At 35.5% G+C, this 21,138-nt stretch overlaps 1 protein-coding gene across 3 annotated transcripts in view; it reads right to left on the bottom strand.

The window, feature by feature from the left end:
- LOC134537933 (signal transducing adapter molecule 1) overlaps positions 1-21,138 on the bottom strand; it is a 165,821-nt gene that overhangs the window by 69,435 nt on the left and 75,248 nt on the right. For all 3 annotated transcript variants that reach the window (XM_063378909.1, XM_063378910.1, XM_063378911.1), the window contains one exon: positions 14,473-14,575. In XM_063378909.1, coding sequence (XP_063234979.1) covers positions 14,473-14,575 — 103 coding nt within the window. The remainder of the gene's footprint in view (positions 1-14,472; positions 14,576-21,138) is intronic.

Raw genomic sequence — 21,138 nt, 5'->3', positions numbered from 1 at the left:
AGGTTTGTTATTATATGTGTGTTGTAACATGTATAAAATTTTTAAATATATTCAACAATATTTGGTAATTATATATATTAAAAAACTTTTATGTACGCGACTTGAAACTACGTGAAAGGTTTTCAGTCTATAAAGGCCTATTCTATGATTTTTTTAAAATTATTAATTCTTATGCAAACAATTAATAAAATTGGAAGTTTCTTACATTGTCAGTATATGCATAGCATTACAGTTATTCCAAACAATTCTCTACCAGTGTTTACCTAAGGTTTGCATGTTACGTTGGTTCTTCTACTAATACACGTATATTACAAGAGGTTTGTAATAGATTAAATGAGGTAAGTAAGAATTCGTTTTTATAAACATTGTGTATGAAATTATAAATTTTGAGATGTATAATAACAAAAAGAAGTGCGTTCCGAAGACATATGTCGGTAGTGTTACCCACTGAAACATTATTCCCACTTCAACTCTCTGTAAAAATAAAAGTATGGGGTTGAATGCGTCAAAAGGGGTATATAAATAAAATTTGAGGCTTCTTCCTTATTTCATACGCTAGTGTCCCCCACTTACAATTGCAAACAAAAAATTTTCCTCGATGTTGTAATTTACTCTGCGTAATCACAAAAATTTTTGGCAGTAAATAAGTATTTAATTTTTAAAAATAAAAGCATTCATGTTTCGAAAAAAATATTAAAGCGATGTGGGGAAAAATGTTTATAGATACTCCAGTAAAATTTTCAGTTTGATTGTTTTGATAATTTCGGAGCTGTTGCGAGTTTAGTTTGGAGGATTCTTCGGCCGCGCGAGGCGAGTTTGGCTCTTTTTCATTTTCTTCCAGCCGATACCCGGCTTCACCTCGCATCCTCTGCTGGTCTTCCCTTGTCCTCTCCAGATGTATTACTGTATATTAGCTCCATGAGCGCGACCTTGACAGACCCATCGTTTCTTCCGTCTCCTCTCTCGTCATCCCTCTACACCCCATTCTTACCCCTCCCCTCCGCAGGCTGCGGCCCGCCGGCCGGAGCTCCGCCGGACTACCTGGTTGCGACAAGCGCCGCCCTCAGCGCCACGTCGCGGGGACATTCTTCCCGGCGGCGAGAGTTTTACACGCAGCACTAGAACTGTCACTCCAGAGGGCATGTTTTGAGTCGGATCGTATCAAAAACAAAATGATATGAAAATATATACATAACTCAATAGTGTTCTGCCAATTATGTTTTCATTTTCATTTAAATTTATTCTTTAATTCGCTCCTGAAGTAGTCCAGCAGTGATCAATGGAAATTGTCAATATTAAACTGTAATTTTGACGATGAAAATTTTTTCTTCTTACTTTTATATGTGCAGAAACCTATTCGTACACTCGTTTCTTGAACTATAATTAAGTTTAACATAATTATGTGTTTTCTAAATAATTCTGGCTTGGAATAAAAATAAATGCATTTAAAATGACATAACTCAGAAAAAAAAGTTTATTAAAAATATCCTAGGTATATTATGTCTTAAAAAGAAGCATCAAAAATAAATATGTACAGTTAAATTAGTTTTTTCGTAATATTTTCCATGCACCAATCGCCTTAAGGGGGTGACTTACTCTTTGTTAGGCCGGTGTACGCCACGTGTTTAAACTTTGTGCCAGTGGACCGAAGACCCCTTTCCCAGGGGGCCTATCTGATATTTTGCTGTCAAATGTGGATGTGGGCAGCCCAGTTGAAATTTCTCTCGCCTGCAGTCACGTCCCGAGTTTGTAATTTTATTTCTCTTCATGACAAAAATTGCATAGATTGGCTTCTGGGCTGCAAGCTGCTACTTCTTAGAGGCCTTCTGAGAATAGCAAGTCTCGTCACGAATGAGTCTCCAGTGGGCCTGTGTTCCCACCTTAGTGGCTATTTCTGTCCCCCCTTCCTCTCACTCCACCTCACATTTGTTCTGAGAAATCAAGTCGGGAGCAGTGACCTGACGTGAACTTAGTCAAGACGATGGGCTAATTCAAGGACTTTCTCCCTGGTCTTACAGAGACGTCCACGACATCTAGCGGCAGAAAAAGTAACCGCGGGCCTGGTCGCCAGCATGTAGAGCACACCCTCTTGACACCTGGTGGCAAGTCAGCACACCGCCTCAATTAGTTCCCCTTTACACCGCTAGAAAGCAGCACCGCAGTGCCATAAGGCACTATGTTTCTTCTCGCGGCCAGTAGAAGTCGATTGTTTGTTGCCTTCTGTACTTGCCAGTAGAGAGTGCGCATGTCTGTGTTCTTGTCACGACCGCCTCGGACTCCTTCGCATGTTTGCGGCCATGAGTCCACCCTTCCCCTACTTTTTTCCTAGGGCCGACCACCCGATTTAATTAGTAGCTTTGACCGTCATCGCCAGGACTCAGTACTCTGACGTCTGCTGCTGACCACGTCTTCTCAGCATCCTCTGCGCTAAGAGGCTTTTCGCGGGAATGGCGACTTTCGGTTGCATAAAAGATGTAGTCAGTTGCTTAAGGGAAGTGATCCCATTTGTACAGTAGCCAGGCAGATATAGTTTTTAGAAAAAGTCATGTGTAGTTAAAATTTTTATTTTTTTTTATTCTTTAAAAATTTGTTTTCCTAACGCGCATCCGCGATTTCTCGGTGCGCGTCATCCTGATGTCGGCGCGAGACACCTCGGAGGCCCTGTTTCCACACCCTGTTTGGTGAGTAATCCGTTTTTTCCTCCTCCCCATATTCCCATTGTTGGCCTTTCGCGCCGAATGTGTATGACTGTCTGGAAGCAGGTCTAATTCGTTTTAAATTTGACTTGTGTTTCAGACAGGGTCCAAGTTTATGGGGAGAGAAATTGCTCCCCACATGATCTTCGGGACCTCCAGCTGATTTCCCCCTTTAGAAGAGTTTTCCTCTCGGAGCGACGTCATCCTGGGAAGACCCGGGTGATATGAGCTATATATATTTTCCGCTTGCATGGAAGGAACTAAATTCATTAAAAAGATACCAGCGAGCAGTGCTTTAAGAACGTAATCCTCAAGAACATGTAAAATCAAGGAAACTAATATATATGTAATCGTTGGGAGAATCAAATTATGGCGCTATACTTGAAATTTTGTTAATGTAATAATTTGTTTGTTAAGGTGTAATATGTATTGTTTTAAATAATGTAGGGGCTCCACCTTGACTTTGTTCATTACTAAGATCTTTACTATCATGTCGAAATAATGCTAAAACAAAACCTCTTAATGATAAACCAGGAAAACCTATAGACCAAATTATTTATATAGTGTATTTATTTATCATATACCTTCTTCTACATAACGATCCATGAACTCCCAAGTTACTAGAGTGCAACGAGTGTAAAATTTGTCGTGTTCACCGCCTCGTGTCCCCTCTGGTAATTAACTTTAATTTTCTTAATATTTTGCCCAGCAGTTTCCAAGGTGTTTTTAATTAATTTAAAATAATATATTTTTTGGGCACGAGGGGTGTTACAATTTTATTACGTCATTTCCATGGTTTTGATCTCAAGCCACCATCACTTTCTTCGCTCTTGACCGCTTTAGGTGCTTCAGCACAGTACTCAATTATATCAGCATCACAAGCTTGATCAGGAAATTAATTTTATTACGTCGTTTCCATCGTTTTGGTCTCAAGCCACCATCACAGTCTTCGCTCTTGCATGATTTAGGTGCTTCAGCACAGTACTCATTCATGTCAGCATCACAAGCTTGATCAGGATAATTTATTTTATTACGACGTTTCCATCTCACCAAACAGGGTGTGGAAACAGGGCCTCCGAGGTGTCTGGCGCCGACATCAGGATGACGCGCACCGAGAAAGCGCAGATGCGCGTTAGGAAAACAAATTTTTAAAGAATAAAAAAAATAAAAATTTTAACTACACATGACTTTTTCTAAAAACTACATCTGCCTGGCTACTGTACAAATGGGATCACATCCCTTAAGCAACTGACTACATCTTTTATGCAACCGAAAATCGCCGTTCATGCGAAAAGCCTCTTAGCGCAGAGGACACTGAGAAGATGTGGTCGGCAGCCGAGGTCAGAGTACTGAGTCCTGGCGATGAAGGTCATAGCTACTAATTAAATCGGGTGGTCGGTCGGCCCTAGGATAAAAGAGGGGGAAGGTTCGGCTCATGGCCGAAAACATGCGAAGGAGTCCGAGGCGGTCGTGACAAGAACACAGACATGTGCACTCTCTACCGGCAAGTACAGAAGGCAACAAACAATCGACTTCTACAGGCCGCGAGAAGAAACATTGTGCCTTATGGCGCCGCGGCGCTGCTTTCTAGCGGCGTAAAGGGGAACTAATTGAGGCGGTGAGTTTACTTGCCACCAGGTGTCACGAGGGTGTGCTCTACATGCTGGCGACCAGGCCCGCGGTTACTTTTTCTGCCGCTAGATGTCGTGGACGTCTCTGTAAGACCAGGGAGAAAGTCCTTGAATTAGCCCATCGTCTTGACTAAGTTCACGTCAGGTCACTGCTCCCGACTTGATTTCTCAGAACAAATGTGAGGTGGAGTGAGAGGAAGGGGGGACAGAAATAGCCACTAAGGTGGGAACACAGGTCCACTGGAGACCCATTCGTGACGAGACTTGCTATTCTCAGCAGGCCTCTAAGAAGAAGCAGCTTGCAGCCCAGAAGCCAATCTATGCAATTTTGGTCATGAAGATAAATAAAATTACAAACTCGGGACGTGACTGCAGGCGAGAGAAATTTCAACTGGGCTGCCCACGTCCACATTTGACAGCAAAATATCAGATAGGCCCCCTGGGAAAAGGGTCTTCGGTCCACTGGCACAAAGTTTAAACACGTGGCGTACAGCGGCCTAACAAAGAGTAAATCACCCCCTTAACAACCAGATAAATTAAAAAAATAAGATTTCCAAAAAAAATTAAAATTATAGAAAAATAAAAAAAAAGTGACTAAATGCCTAATTTCCGGCACAAAATAAATTATCCTAATCAAGCTTGTGATAATCACTTGTCGATGACGAAAGTGACCTTGTGGTTGGTGTTGAAACAGAAGACACCAGGGATAATCATTTTTATTATAAACATACACGGAAGATGAACGTAGCAGAGAGATTGATTATAACTCATGGGAAGATCCTAACATATTGGTTGACAGGCTAAGACTTCTACATGGTTCGCTTTGTGCAGGAAACTATTCGAGCATCAAAGAAATATCCTTCATACTTAAAGAACTGAGGGAAGCTAGCTACATAAAATAATGGTTTCCATTAATTGCATGTGTATAAACATGAAGAAAAATTAAGATTTTTTAAAAATGTACTTTATCATTTCTCGAAAGCTCATTTCTAAATAAATTTATAACTAAAAAGTGTAAAAAAGTCACCACTGACATCCAAAATGTATACTAATAAAGTCATGCATGTAATCATGTCAAGTTCGATAAAAAAAAAGTAATTGAAATCAGTTGGAGCATTTGGAGCCTTTGGAGCATTTGGAGATGATGAAGCTGTTGGAGCATTTGGATCTGTTGGAGCATTTGGAGCATATGGAGCATTTTGAGCTGTTGGAGCATTTGGAGCTGTTGGAGCATTTGGAGCATTTGGTGCATTTGGAGCCTTTGTAACATTTGGAGCTGTTGGAGCATTTGGAGCATTTGTAGCTGTTGGAGCAGTTGCAGCTGTTAGAGCATTTGGAGGAGTTGGAGCTGTTGGAGCTAAGAATTAGTCTTTTCACGTCTATGCAGGGCTAAATGTTTATAAGATTGCTGGCTTTCGCAAGTGATCCTTTAGTAGGATAAAAATTATGTAATAAATACTATGTTTGTAAAAGAACTTGCGGTGTTTTATTTCTCGAACCTGACAATTTTATGGTATTTAAATTAAATTTATTTTCAGCTTCGTTCATAGATCAAAGAAAGTTTCGATTCAATATGTAAAATAATGTGTGATTTTTTCGGTGAATTTTGGAATTTTTCCCGAACTAATAAGTCAATAAATACAAATATCTAAAATGGCGGTCGTAATGGTTTAAAGGATGATGGTAATAGATGATTTTAAGTCTCTTTTGGGACTTTGATAATAATTTATTATTTTAATTATTTTTTCCATAAAATTATTTTTTTGCATCATCCAAGGATCGAACCAAGAACAGGAATTGATATAATCAATCATTACTTTAATGAGTGAATTTTTTGTTGAATTTTGAAATTTAATCCAGAATTTCTAGCTAAATATTTACACTATTCCAAGATGGCGCCCAAATTTTAAGATGGCAGGCACTTCAGTAATAATAAATGATTACTGCACTCTAGCAGGTAAAACTTAGACAAGTATGATGGTAATGTACTCTATAAGACGAGTACACGCACAAGATGGTGTCCTCCAGCAGACGAAAACAAGATGGTGGCAATGACCTCTAGCAGGTGGTAGCTCCTGGTAGCATGTACTAAACGCAAAATGGCGGATCCATGATGGTCGTTAAGATAAAATCAAATTTCAAGGTTCAAGGTCAAATTTCAAGGTCAAAATCAAATTTCAAGGTCAAGGTCAATGTTCAATGCCAACAGTTGAGGACAAAGTTGTGGTGAACATAATATTATAGGTACTAACATGGTATCAGCACACTCTAGCAGACGAAAACAAGATGGTTTTCTCCAGCGGATGAAGACAAGATGGCGGACATGTCGTCATACTAGCTGACGATATATATATATATATACACCTTGCTATTGGTGGCGGAGATCACTCTGTAGGTGGTTTCTGTGGAGGAAGGATCTGTTTTTTTAATTTTTGCTCTAATAGTTTCGAACCAAGGACAGGAATCGAACTAATTAATCAGTATTCTAATAAGTAATTTTTTTTTCGAATCTCTAGCATTAAAATTATGTATTTTCAAGATGGCGACCGTAACGAAAAGTGCAACGGTGTTTTTTAAGATTTTTATTATTTCATTTGATTGATTAATTTTTTAATGATTTTTAAATTTTTTCCGCTTTTTTTTCTAACAAAACAATTATGCATATTCAAGATTGTGACCGTAACGATAATTGTTACAGTTACGTCTTAATACATGATGGTGGTTCTGTCTCGAACAGGTGGTGCTATTATTACTTCAAATAAAAAAAAATTACAAGTCCGAATATGCATGTTATTTTTATATATACCTTATTTTATTCTCAGTTTGGTAAATGTCTCGATGGCCGTGCGGTTAAAGGAGTATGTTTTCCAATCTAGAGATCAGAGCTGCGATGGTTCGAATCACAGCGCTTTCAATGTATTTTGTTAAAAAATTTAAATTTAATATGTCGATAAGGACCATAATAGCTATGGTAGGTAATGGAACATCGACCTTATGTGATGAATCAGAGCGACGCTGGCGCTCTCTATGAACAAACAGCAGAAACAAAGTCCTTGGTATCCAAGATGGTGACCTCCAGAAGAACAAAAATAAATAAAATAAAGAGCTAGGCTGGCGCTCTCTAGGAACAAACAGCAGAAACAAAGTCAACGGTATCCAAGATGGCGGCCTCCAGAAGAACAAAAAAAAATCAAGAGCGTTGCTGGCGCTATCTAGGAACAAAAAACAGAAACAAAGTCGACGGCATCCAAGATGGCGGCCTCCAGTGGAACAGAAAAATTCAATATGGCGGTCATGACGAAAATTTCATCATGAGTGGGGCGTTCTATTTAAATATGGCGGATCCAAGATGGCAAAAAAAAAAAAAAAACAGATTAAGGTCGAAACCGTAGTCGTTTATTCCTAGATGTCTAAAAATTGTAACGATCGTAAACGCTGAATTTTTTTTACATACCTACAATGTAAAGTATTTCCCCAGTATATAACATTATTTCTTCAAACGTTTTCTTTTACTGTAAGTTCTCACATGCTCTGTGGTTTTTAAATAAAATAGTTCGACTCAAAGTTTTTGTCCTAAAGTCATTTGTCCTAACTTGGTTTTTCATAATGTCGTTTGTCCTAAAATCATTTGTCCTAAAAGTCGTTTGTCCTAAAGTCGTTTGTCCTAAAGTCGTTTGTCCTAATGTCGTTTGTCCTAAAGTCGTTTGTCCTAATGTCGTTTGTCCTAAAGTCGTTTATCCTAATGTCGTTTGTCCTCAAGTCGTTTGTCCTAATGTCGTTTGTCCTAAAGTCGTTTGTCCTAAAACTCAGAGTAAGGATTTATCGATACTGGAACCGTCGTTTGTCCTAAAAGTCGTTTGTCCTAAAGTCGTTTGTCCTAAAGTCGTTTGTCCTAATGTCGTTTGTCCTAAAGTCGTTTGTCCTAAAGTCGTTTGTCCTAACGTCGTTTGTCCTAAAGTCGTTTGTCCTAATTTTTAGGACAAACAAAATTAGGATAAACGCTTTAGGACAAACGATTTTAGGACAAACGACGTGTACCTAAGTGATGTACGGCGCTGCAGACACAATTGGGATTAACCTGGGATTATATTTAAAGTTCTCAGAGTGGGTACAGACCCATCACTAATAGTTATGTATTCCTAAATTTATACATACACACACACACACACACACACACACACACACACACACACACACACACACACACACACACACATATATATATATATATATATATATATATATATATATATATATTGGGGTTTTTATAAAGTGCTATCATGTTCAGAACAGCTGAAAGGACATTTAAAATGACAGTGAGCTTTCAATCACTTCTTAAAAATAAATGTGAACCCTGCCAGGATTGGAATCAAACCAATGTTGCTTGCCTTACTACATGAAAAGCAGACTTTATCATCGCTACAATCAAGAGCTGAAAAAACCATGTGTTTTATGCCTGAGGCAGAATCTATGTATTTAAAAATAAAACTTTACTCTCTTGTTTGTAGTGATCATTCATAACTATCTTTGAGCAAATATATCATAGAGAGCTCATTCTCGTCTTTTGTTTGGAAACCGGGATCTCAATCAGCTGTTGGAAGGTTTCGCCGAATAACTTCCTTAACAATCCATGTAGCGGCCGGCTATCGTGCGTCTTATTTTGAGTTTACTGCGTCCATGAGAGATTTTAGGCCTCGTTTGGGTACATACATGAGTTCAGTGACGAACATGGATATAAATTATTGATGAAGTGTGTCTGAATTGTTTGGAAATTACGTTATTTAAATTGAGGAATGGGATCGTTGTTTAGTCTACTGCGCATGTATTTAAATAAGTATGTTGGTGTGTTGTGTTGCGTATGGATGTATCAAAAGTTTGAAAAAGTAAGCAGTGTTTCATTTTACAGGTAAGTTTGTGAAATATTTAAAATATTAAAATTTTCAGCTGATGTTTTTGTGTGGTTCTGTACAAGGTTATTTAAATGTCACAAACCTAACCTAAATGACCATACACATGATCAACGAATAAAATGGTAAATCACTGTAAACTAATTGAATTATTGCAATGCTGTTTTACAGTAGATGTCAAGTACATTTTCGGAATTATATATATATTTTTCAATGATGAGCCCCTCTTTTAATTTTTAATATACTACTGTGTAAGTTTTGTGTGAAATAAACTTTGTGGTACCATACCTACATAATTTTTTTCAAAATTTCCATTCTTTCAGGTTTCCAACTGATGAGAGAAGAAACACTTGGACATTGGCCCTGAAAAGAGTTGATTTTGTCCCCAACAAACATTCCAAACTGTGCTCAAAGCATTTTTCTCCAGATTGCTTTGACAATAATCAATAAAGCATTTGGCTTGGGAAGGAAACTGAATTCAGATGCTGTACCATCAGTCTTCAATTTTCCTGTGCACCTACTTCCGAACAAGGAAAAGAGAAAGTCGCCAACTAAAAGGACACAAGAACCTTCAAATGTTGAAAGGTAGGTGGATTAAGTTGATAATCTGTTATGTTCTTCTCTTTAGCAACTGCGTGGGGTAAAAATTTTGTATCATGTCTTCAAGTATATCCCTTGATCCTGCTGGCATGATCTTGTGAACATTGAACTTTTGGGACATGAATCTTGCTGTTTTAATTTACAGGATGTCCACATTCTGGAAATACATGGAAGCGGGAATTAATCAGGGAAAGTCTGAGAAATTTTATTAATTTAGTAAACCAAAAGATCTTGACCAAGCAAAGACTCAACAATCAGAAAAAAAAAATCATGTCTTGTCTTGTGGAATATTTTCTTTTGGAACACATTAAATAGATTAGCCTTGCTATTTATGGAAACTAATCTTCAGAATACGCTATTTCGAATAACACGAGCAATTTTAGGATCGAATTAGTCGTGCTAAGTGAGGGATAGATGTACTGGACAAATTTTGTAACTTTTTACTTAAAACATTGAGAGAGTATAATTCAAAATAACTGAGTAAATTTTTTATGACTGTGCTTTATTTCTTTTGACATCTCCATTGACACAAACCTGCATTAAATGTGAACATCTTCCTCCCCTTACTGTGCCAAAATCAAGAGAAAATAAGGGTAAGTAATATCCTTACTGCAATTAAAGAATATTGTTGATTTACCTGCACAAACCGAAACATAACATTTTGATGCCAAATGCAGATTTGAGGATTGAAAACCTAATACAGTAGAATCTCGTTATAAAGTACATCAATAAAGCCTCAACTTTTATACTTAGAAATTAAAGTACTTTATTCTGAGAGTCTATATATTTACCTTAAAACAATAAACAGCTACATAGTCTTCAAAAGAAATGTTGTCTAGATGCAAAGTACTTGACACTTCTTGCCAAAATTCTGGTGATATGTCATCACCAGCAACAGCATCACTTGCAAACCTTGTGGTTGCCTGGTCCACAGACAAACCATCACTGCTGTCCAACAATTGGCTATTTGTCTCCTTCTTAACATTCCACCAACCATCTGTTGTATGTTGAATGGCTTGACGGACAATGACATTTGTGGGCAAATTGCACCTGATGTTGATTAAAATTCTCTCAACAAGCCGCTTCCAAAAATGTACTTTTGCATTTTGGATAATGCTTTGATCTAAAGGCTGCAACACGGAAGTGCAGTTCGCAGGAAGAAATTCCAAATTTACACAAGTTGCACATCAACATTATGAGCTGCACAGTTGCCAACCAGAATGATGATCTTTCAGTGTTTTCTTTGCATTTCTTTATCGGTCTCAACTAGCCATTTAGAAAATAAATCTTTTGACTCTTTGCCTTTGTGTTACTGACGTAGTCAGCTGGAAGTGATGCAACAGCTTCAAAGCATCTTGGATTTTTGAATTTGCCATTGATTAAAGGACGTAACTTAGTGGTTCCAGTTGCATTGTAGCAGAATAATACTGACAACCTCTCTTTGGATTTCTTCCCACCTGTGCACCTCTCCCCTTTGTATGCCATAATTTTATTTGGTAGAAGTTCATAAAAAAAATGCTGTCTCGTCGGCATTAAATATATCGTCAGGAGAATAGGACTCTAGAATTCCGTTCAATTTGTTGACTTTCCACAACTCTGCAACTGCCGTATCAGCATCTTTCTCTTCCCCAGACACAACGTTCCATGAAATTCCATGTCGTTCACAAAATTGATGAAGCCAACCATAACTTTCCTGAAAATCTTTGATATCTATCAAGCAAGCAAAGTTTTTGCTTCAGCCTGCAACATGGGTCCTGTGACTGGAAGATTTTGTGCCCTCATGTCCTTCAGCCAGTTGTTCAGCGCAATTTCCAGGTCCTTATCAGGTTTTTGTCATCTCCTAGACGAAGTCTCTTGCGACCAGCAGAAAAAGATAACTGTTGGTACAGTTTAATAATTTTTTCGCGATCTTTTATTATTGTTGACAGTGCAGTGGGCACCAAACCAAATGACCGTGCCACATCTGCATTTTTCCTGTCTTTGTCAATTTGTTTTGAAATTTCCACTTTTTCCTTCAAAGTGAATTGCTTGCGTTTCTTTTTATCTTTTGGGCCATCCATCCTGATTAAAATATTCAATCAAAAATATTGTTTGCCTTGCGCCACGTCAAACGTAAACAAACCTCGCATCCATAGATAACCATAGCTCCGCACTAGTAGCGCGCGTCGTGAGCATGGCTGTGCCAGGCAACATTCCGACCTTCATGACAACACAATTAAAGCGTGTCTGCCATGTTGTGACACCAAACAGTTCAAAACTTAACCTGCATAAATTAACATTGGATTTTCTATTTCGTATATAACATAAGTTAAAATATAATTTTTATTTAAAGTTTTTATCTACAAATATTAGGGATGGGACGGTTCCAAAATTTTCGATTCCGATACCCGATTACAGATTCCTTAAAAAAAAACCTTCGATTCTCAATACTCGATACTCACTTAGTTAACTTAATATTAAATAATTCAAATTCTATTTGCAACATTTTTTTTTCAGCTTTCAATACATATATGATGTAGCATACATCATAAATTCATTATTATCAAATTTGAGTACACAACTAAGTTATTAACATTAACTAATATAAATGTTTACATCATTAGAAGTTAATGGCTCATATGTCAAAGGGGTCAAACTAATCTAAAATTTGTTTTGTAATACAGAATAAACTATAAAAAAATATTTTAGGCTTTCCTTGAGCAGTATAAATTATTTTCGTTCATACAACTTGCCTAACTTAGAGAAGGGTACAAATAACTAAAAAAATTTGTGAAATGAAACAGTAACAAAATTAAGCAACAACTAGAGAACTAGCAAATGAAAGTGTTGTACTTGATTGTGGTATTTCGGCATTAAGTTACATTTAAGAAACACACACAAATTCATTCGTTGTTATTTCGGCTTTGTGGTAACGACCCAACAAAATCTATAAAACACTGTTGACCAACTAATCATCATCGTCACACGATTCGAAAATGAATGTTTGTTTACATTTTTCCGCATTTTGGTGCCATTTAAAATGCTTGTGACGAATTAAAGATAGTTCCCAAGGTCCCCTTTAAGAGTTTCCAGAGCCTGATACCTGGTTCGCCCGATAATCTGCTTGATACTACGACGCTGTTCCAACTATATGCCAGCGCCCCCGGGTGACGTGGTATGGCCACTCACGTAAGGCTGTTCCAAACACGTTCGCCACCGTTCACCCAATCATCTGCTAGCTTTTGTATTTATCCGGTGTCGCTGTTCCAAGCTGACGTCAGTGCCCCGAGCGGTGTGCATAGACTTTAGAACTTCGCCTGTTTGTCTTATCTATCCAAACATTATGCCGGAAAGGAAAAAAAACGCAGTATTTTCACAGTATATTTTTTGGGTTTAACATTATAACGTGAGCGTGTGTAAGCTTATGTTTGCTTTAGTGCATTTATGATTAATGTTCAGTGGCGGCCATGTTGCGGTGTTTGTTTACCAGTGACGAGACAAGTCTTTTACCCAGCATTCAAATTTCACGTAAAAACACTGCGATTTCGCGTTTTAATACTAAATTTAGTGTAAACACGTTGTGTTGTGGCGATTTCGTGTAAAAACTGTATTTTACGGTGATTTCACGTTTATCGTCGTTTAATCGCGATCGCGAAAAGAACAGGCCCCTACTAATACGCAGAGATAATTTTTTTATAAATAATTTTTGTACTTTGACTTGTACATAACATTGACCCAAGTTTTAGATATTGTTTATTTGGGGAAATATGACTGTTATATATATGCGTCTAGTCAGTCATAACAACCCCACTCAACGAGTCGTTAAATAATTGTATCTGACAGATTTGCAATGTTGTGAAATGATTTTTTTTGCTACATGCGGGAATCGACTTTTATCACCGATTCTCGATTATTAAAGTGGAATTGGTAGGTATCAATGAAATTAGGAATCGGTTTTCCCATCTCTAACAAATATACATATCTGCGTTAATTAAAACTTTTAAAACATGCTCTACAAATAACCAAAAAATGTCACAGCTAAAAACAATTGTCTTGAAGAGGGGTAAGACAGCAATCGATTGCTAAGATCGTCTCGTGCACTAAAGTGTGTGATCCATGGAGGAGGAAGAATGATGTGTTATACTGTACTATGATTCTATGAATCGTTGAGACAGTGTTTGTTTACATTTTATACTTGTTAATGATTATTGAAAGTTATAAAAATTAATCATAATCTACATTTATATTAAAGAACCCCTGCGCAAACACAGTACCAATTATATTAAATTTTCCTAATATCTGGAAAAGAATGGTCTGTATTGAAAGGTAGGATATGTTTTTAATGTTAATGTGAAATATTTTTCCATTGTTTACATTGATATTTTAAGCGGGAATTTAAAATCTTACGTTGAACTGAAAGATACGTTATTCTGAAGTACGTTGTAACGGATTTTCACTTACCGTGCAATCAATTAACATTTAACATGTTAAAAAAACTGCATAAACTATAAAATTAAAGAAAAAAAGTATAAACAGGACCAGGATTTGATATTAGGGGATTGGATGATTTGATGGCTTATCCATAACTTTTTACAATCACAATATTTAAAAAAAAAAAAAAGTAAAAAAGTATTAAACCATGAGACACATGACACCGACCTGTCAATCTTCTGCTCATCTATCTCCACCTCGTGAGGCTCTTCCAGCGTCTTCACCTCCACAGTCTCTCTGAACTGCACAGACTTCTTGGGGTGGTCCACCTCTGTGAGACAAACATGCAGCCTTCAATACCCCTTTCTAGGAAACACTCCAAATGGACTTCAGTTATTTTGCTTCTAATATTTTTTTTGTTTTTGCACAGGTTTTTACATAAATTCGTGTTGTAACCATCATAATAAATTGTATTTTAAATAAATTCATAATATAAACATATTTAATTGTTTATAAAAGTTTTTCTAAAAACCATTAAAACCTGAGGTAATAGTCAATATTCAAGGAAAAAGATTTTTAAAAAAAATATTAGAGGAACAAAAATTAAAAAATTCAACACTTATAACATCTGAAGTACACAAGATTTTTTTTTCATGCTTATCCTGTTACCATTCGCCAAGATATTGTACCTTTAAAATGTAATTATATAAATAAAATAACAATATATTGATTACTAGCTGCCCGACCCGGCTTCGCACGGCTATACTAATGGAAAAAAATTAAGCCACATCTCCCATTTACAGTAATGGTAAATAAAAAAAAATTCAGTGAAAATTTATTACAATGCTGTATAATGTACCGGAGAGAAAATGAATAGCACCGATGGTTTCCCGACTCGTGCACGCAACGTACAACTGATGTACCCGTACTTCGCTACGGCAGTCTACAGGCAGATCACGCTTGCGCCGCTCATTATACATGCCCCTCCTTGTGGGTACGCCACTGCCGTGCGATGCCATGGAGACGCAGAAGGCATGAACAATGCAAAATCCTGTTCTCATGCAGACAAAGTACCCACTGTTGCCTGCTTTTAACCACCCATGGGATCTAATTTTTGGAAAATGTCATCCTGCGTAACATAAGGAACATTACTGTGAAGTTTCAAGTCTGTAAAATATGTATACAAAAAAAAAAAAAAAAAAAGAGTCTAGGTTTGCGATTTAAAGTGATAAAAAGTATTTAAATACTAATTGAACTCTTATGAGGGTACTGATTGCTTCGTTGTTAATATCACACGGGTGTTTTTTACTTGTATGGGAAAATTAAGAATGATAAGGCATCTAGTGTGTGGCAACAATGTTAATAGGCAATAGGAAATAAACTTCTAGCGCCTGCGGCATTGTCAACACACACTTCGTACGTGTACTGCATGTTGTATCTAACCCCCTCCAATGCATTTGATTCTAAATTGGACTTTTAGTAAGGATCCCTAATGTTATTGATAATATAATATAGCCTATAGCCTTCCTCGATAAATGTACTATCCAACACTGAAAGAATTTTTCAAATCAGACCAGTGGTTTCTGAGATTAGCGCGTTCAAAGAAACAAACAAACAAACAAACAAACAAACTCTTCAGCTTTATAATATTAGTATAGATGGAAAGTTAGTTGGTGAAACAACCATTTCAATGTTTTAACACCATAGTTGGTATTTTTTACATATTGCACATGATTTTATTTTTAACACTTGACACTTAGGTTTGGAATCAATAGGTAAATTCAAAGTACTCTATGGAAATTTAATTCGAGAAAATTGGGATTTTACCCGTCAATAGTTATAGATACCTGAAAATTTTGTGATCACAATAAACTCAAAAAAATAACATGATTAGTAATGATTTGAAAAAAAAAAAAATTTCTTTTTCATTTTTAATACAAATTCCTACAAAAATAGTCTCTCATTTTACAAAGTATATTTTCACAACTTTCTCAGCCAAATATCTTGAAAAAATGTATTGAAGAAAAAAAAAATCCATACAATAAAACTTACAGCAAATTTAATTATGAACAAAATCAGGTCTCTACTAAATTGTTTGTATCTTTAACCATTTTTATTTTATAGAGAAATCTCCATACGTCCTGCTGTGTTCTTCAACTGTATCACCAAGCCCTTCAACCAGTTAAGGAAGAGCTTAGCTGATAAACTACACACTCTACACTGTCATTAGTGTCAAGATTTTATGGTGTTACAAAAAAGCAAATTTCATCATTAAAAATCATAATACATGTAATAACACTGATCAAATGATGTAACATTTTATGTACATTAAACAATATTACTACATATATTGCTGAGAATCTATAACATTCAATAAACAAAAAATCAATATGCAATGTTAAAATCGTTATATATGTACATTTTCTTGTGATGTTTCTCTACAGGTATTTACCCAATGGTATCAGCTATACACTGAGTTTAATTACTTTGATTTGAAAAAATCATAGATATTAAATTTTTTTTACTTTAAAATAAATTGTATATTTTAATAGCTATAATGAAGTAATTGAGGTGAATTTTTCTGCATTTCAGTGTTATGCAGTACGGTGTATGACTAACATTTCGGTGTTTGGCGATGTATTAACTTAATTTCACTTGTATTTCTGTTTTATCGCTGAACTAGGTTATGTATATACTAACTCGTAGCTCTGAGTTGCACTGTTGTCAGAAATAATAAGATTATAAGTAAACAAATACTGATAGTTCTCTATGGATATTAATTACTCTGATTATTAATACCCTGTCGAGCATAGACTCTATGGTTATTTTAAATTTATATATGGGCGCCACCCTTATGTACAACTTAACTTTATTACTATAATGGGACTAGTGTAGTGTGGTACATAAGAGAAAAAAGGAAATAATTTCACACTTCAAATCTATAATGGGCATGAGATTGGCAACATGTAATTTAAGGTCATTAAGAAAACAAACATATGCACCGTAAAATAATAACAGGGTAACATAGGATTAGACAAATAATCTTTAATCAGATAAAATATAGATAATCAATGGTTGGACCAGTGGTAGGTATACTATTATGTTTTCTTAAATAACAGGAAGTAGGTTGCACACATGATAAAACACAACAAAAGTTCATAAGTCCAAATTAATTATGTCAATCTCAATCTAGAATCGAATTTTAGTGTGAAAAAAATAATGTTTATTTATTATCTTATTAATTTAATTTAATTTTAGTGTACCTCGGCTGAATTCAGTGTGTAATTATGGTAGAGCATCATGAGAGCTCAGTCTCATTTCACCTCTGGGTTAGAACTAATTAAAGTGTAGATCAGGATGGTATTTGGCTTTAACAAATGTTTATCTCAATAGGTCTTTACTGTGTTCAGCACAAAACTCAATGTTTATATGTCCGTCGACAATATTAAAAATACGTTAATGCAGAAATACGTTTCTTTCAAAATAGCATCATTAGTCGGATTTTTTACTCACGGTAATTCACTCCTAATTAGACGTCATATAGGACGTGCCCTATTTAAATAACATGTAATTTATATTCAGACGACGATTGAAAACATCCTAGTAACAGGATGATCTAATTAGCTCGTAGATATTTCTGATTTTTAAGGGGATTAAACCCAGGCTATCTAGCCAACGCCGTCGTTATTCCAAGACTTTTCTCTTAATTTCAGTAATGACGCTTATCTTAAGTAACATGGCCTCTCATTGGCCGAGACACAAAGATCGTTGACTTAATTACCACATCAAAACAAAATACAGACACTTAACAATACCTTAATATGCTAAAATGTCTTAAATTTAAAACTCAATTTTTCAACAATGAAAGTTTTGTTATGCAAATTACGTATAAAAAGTTCAATTTGCTGTTTCAGTCAATTGCTCCCTAGAGGGGTCTTGCTAATTGAGCTTCAAAATCACTTGGGCCACGCCATAGAGTATGGTAGTCGTAGATATGTCCAAATACACAACAATAGAGCAAAACATAAAAATGTCAACAAATAATAATTATAATTAAAAAATGTTATTTACAATAAAAACAATACACTTTCTGTGCGTGGGACAGTCATGTAACAGCACATCGCTATTCACCATATAAACTTGCCTCTATGTTATGCCACTTTTGACTGCCTCCTGAACCACGGGCATGACAGATGAGATCAATTTGGCGGGGAGGGGGGTAAGGGGAAAGGAAAGAAATCAACACACACACACACACAGGTACAGTTGTTTACATTTGAGTGTGTGAGGCGACGCGAAAGCAAAGCGTTGTTACATCACTTAAAACTTCTTGACCACTCTGGCATGGTAGATAGTTACGACTCATGTCTAATAAATTAACACTTTAATAAAAAATCCTTTCATTTTCCTATTGAAAAAAATGTCAAATTTACTTTCGAGCTTGTTAAAAAAACAGATACACTGCACATTTCGCAGTGTTTATGCTACTTTTGGGGTGTGCGAAAAAAGGATTTTGGTGTTCAAATATTTTTGTATCAAATGGTTACATTTTTGATTCAAATGTGAATAGTTTCAAAGTTGAATAGATTATTAATTTTGCTTTGGTGTATTACCATATAAAATAAAACAATATAAACAACACTCACAGAAAATTTTCAGATATCAAGGCTAAATTCATTTATACAGCTACATTTGCTGTTCTTGAAACTTGATTTCAAATTTAAAAAAAACTAGTCACCACATGGTCCAAATGTTTTTCTTAAATATGGTTTAAGAGATCTTTTAATGCTAATCAAACTCTAATAATAAGCTAAACAAATTGACAAAGTTTAAAAAAAAAATATGGCAAACCATTTTTATCATGTTTGTGATATCAAGTTATACCTCACTGCAAACTCAGAAGTAACAAAATTGTGAGGTTATACTTCCAGTGATTTGTAAATTGAAATAAATGAAAAATAAATTGTACACTTGGATATATTTAATAACAAAAAAATGTGTAAAGCATAATTTAAAATAGTTAGTTTTAAATAGTTTAATATAGTTTTCAGAACATACCTAAGTGGTAAGTTTAACCTTTTGCCATTTGCTTGTTTCTGGTAGAAAAAAGTAAAAAATTTCACAAAATATTTTTAGATGTGTTTGGTTTGTCACTTTTTAAACTTTTAGAACATTACTCTCCACCACTTTGCCCGGTATCCATTTATAGTAATGATTTTATAAATATGAATCACTGTTTAACATTTGTCACGAACACAACAGAGAACAGAGGTTAGGTCTACCCAGCACCCAAGAACAATGGCCGACTACACACATAGATAAAGATTATGTCCGAATTCAGGTACCATGGAAAGTTTTCATATATATGTATTTTTTCTCTAATCAACAAACAACTAAAAATGCTGTGGTTCAGTTAATAGTATTTTTTATGCGGTAGCAAACATGTACAAATTTTCATCGTAAAGACTAAATGAAAGATTGAAGACTTTATTATTATTGTTGTAGTTCGGTTTGGTTACCAAAATACCAAATGGCTAAACAAAAAAAAATAGTGCAAAAGCAAAGAAATTAATTTCATTGTAAGATCCAACAGCAGTGACAGACAAAACTCCATGATAAACAGTGATAAACAGAAATACTAAAAAGGGTATACTCAAATTAAATGTTTTGAATATTTTTTTTAACATTTTACAAATGAAAGCAAAAATGTATAAAAAAAAATGTGATAGGTGTTGACATCCTTGCTAAAGTTCTGTTTCATTTGGAAATGGCTTATTATATTTATTTTCTACTGTAGAGCTACTGCAGCATGTAGATTTAATTAAGACAGTTAATCTTGATATTTCAGAACAAAATTTTTTAACATGCATTGCAGTACTCAATATTGATATATTATAAATGACAACATTACAATTTTTTGAAAAACGAATCACTATGAACCACTAGAAACTAAAAAAGATGTGCTTGTAAATATTAACTTTTTGATTTATGATATTCAATCTTTGAATACTAATAGTTAGGGACCCCCAAAAATGGTTAAGCGCGAAATTCGCGAAAAACTACGAAATTTTCCACTTTTGACAGTTTTCCGCGAAATTTCACCATTTGTTCTCAAACACCGCCGTTTTCCGCGAAAAAATGGCATATTTCCGTTCAACACAAACGACGCATATTACTTCGAAACTAAATTCAAGCTTATTTGTTTAACTCGTTTACTTTTAACGAGCTGTCGCAGCACAACTTCTACTGTTATTACTACTCAAAATAATGCTACTTCCGTTGTTAATTGTTGTGGGGAAATACAGTACACATTTGTTTACTTCCGTACCCGTGATAATCTCTCCGCTTAGCTTTGTTTTACTGCAAAAAATTTGGTGTGCATTTTATTTATTTTTATTTTTATTTATTTATTTGTATTTGTGACATGCCCACCGACAGCTAAAACACTCTGGTACTACTTATTATAAACATTTGTACAAATGCCAAAGATCTTGTACTATATACCAGTATAGTGAGTGTGCGAGAATTATGAAACAAACACCAAAAATCGAGTAAAACTGCCGTGATCAGTGCACGAAAAATGTGGCAGAATGTAATCACATACCTAATTTAAATTACAGTTTATGTAATTACCGAATATTTATGAGCCATTTTTGATTATGTATCAGTTATTTATTGAATATATTAAGTTTATGATATACTAGTGTGTTTAAAATAGCTCTGACAGTAACTTTACGGGACGTCACTGACTAGTATAGTCACTTTAACAACGTAATTTTTTTTAATCACGTAGTATTCAGTTCTTATCAATACAATCAGGTGATTCTCGGAGCGAGAGGCTAACTGATGTGCGTTGCTTGAAGCCAGAAAATGCCGAAGATTATTTCTATAAAA

This window comes from Bacillus rossius, chromosome 12 (assembly GCF_032445375.1).
Source record: "Bacillus rossius redtenbacheri isolate Brsri chromosome 12, Brsri_v3, whole genome shotgun sequence".
Taxonomy (NCBI): Eukaryota; Metazoa; Arthropoda; class Insecta; order Phasmatodea; family Bacillidae; genus Bacillus; species Bacillus rossius.
This window is presented reverse-complemented; position numbering and strand designations above follow the sequence as displayed.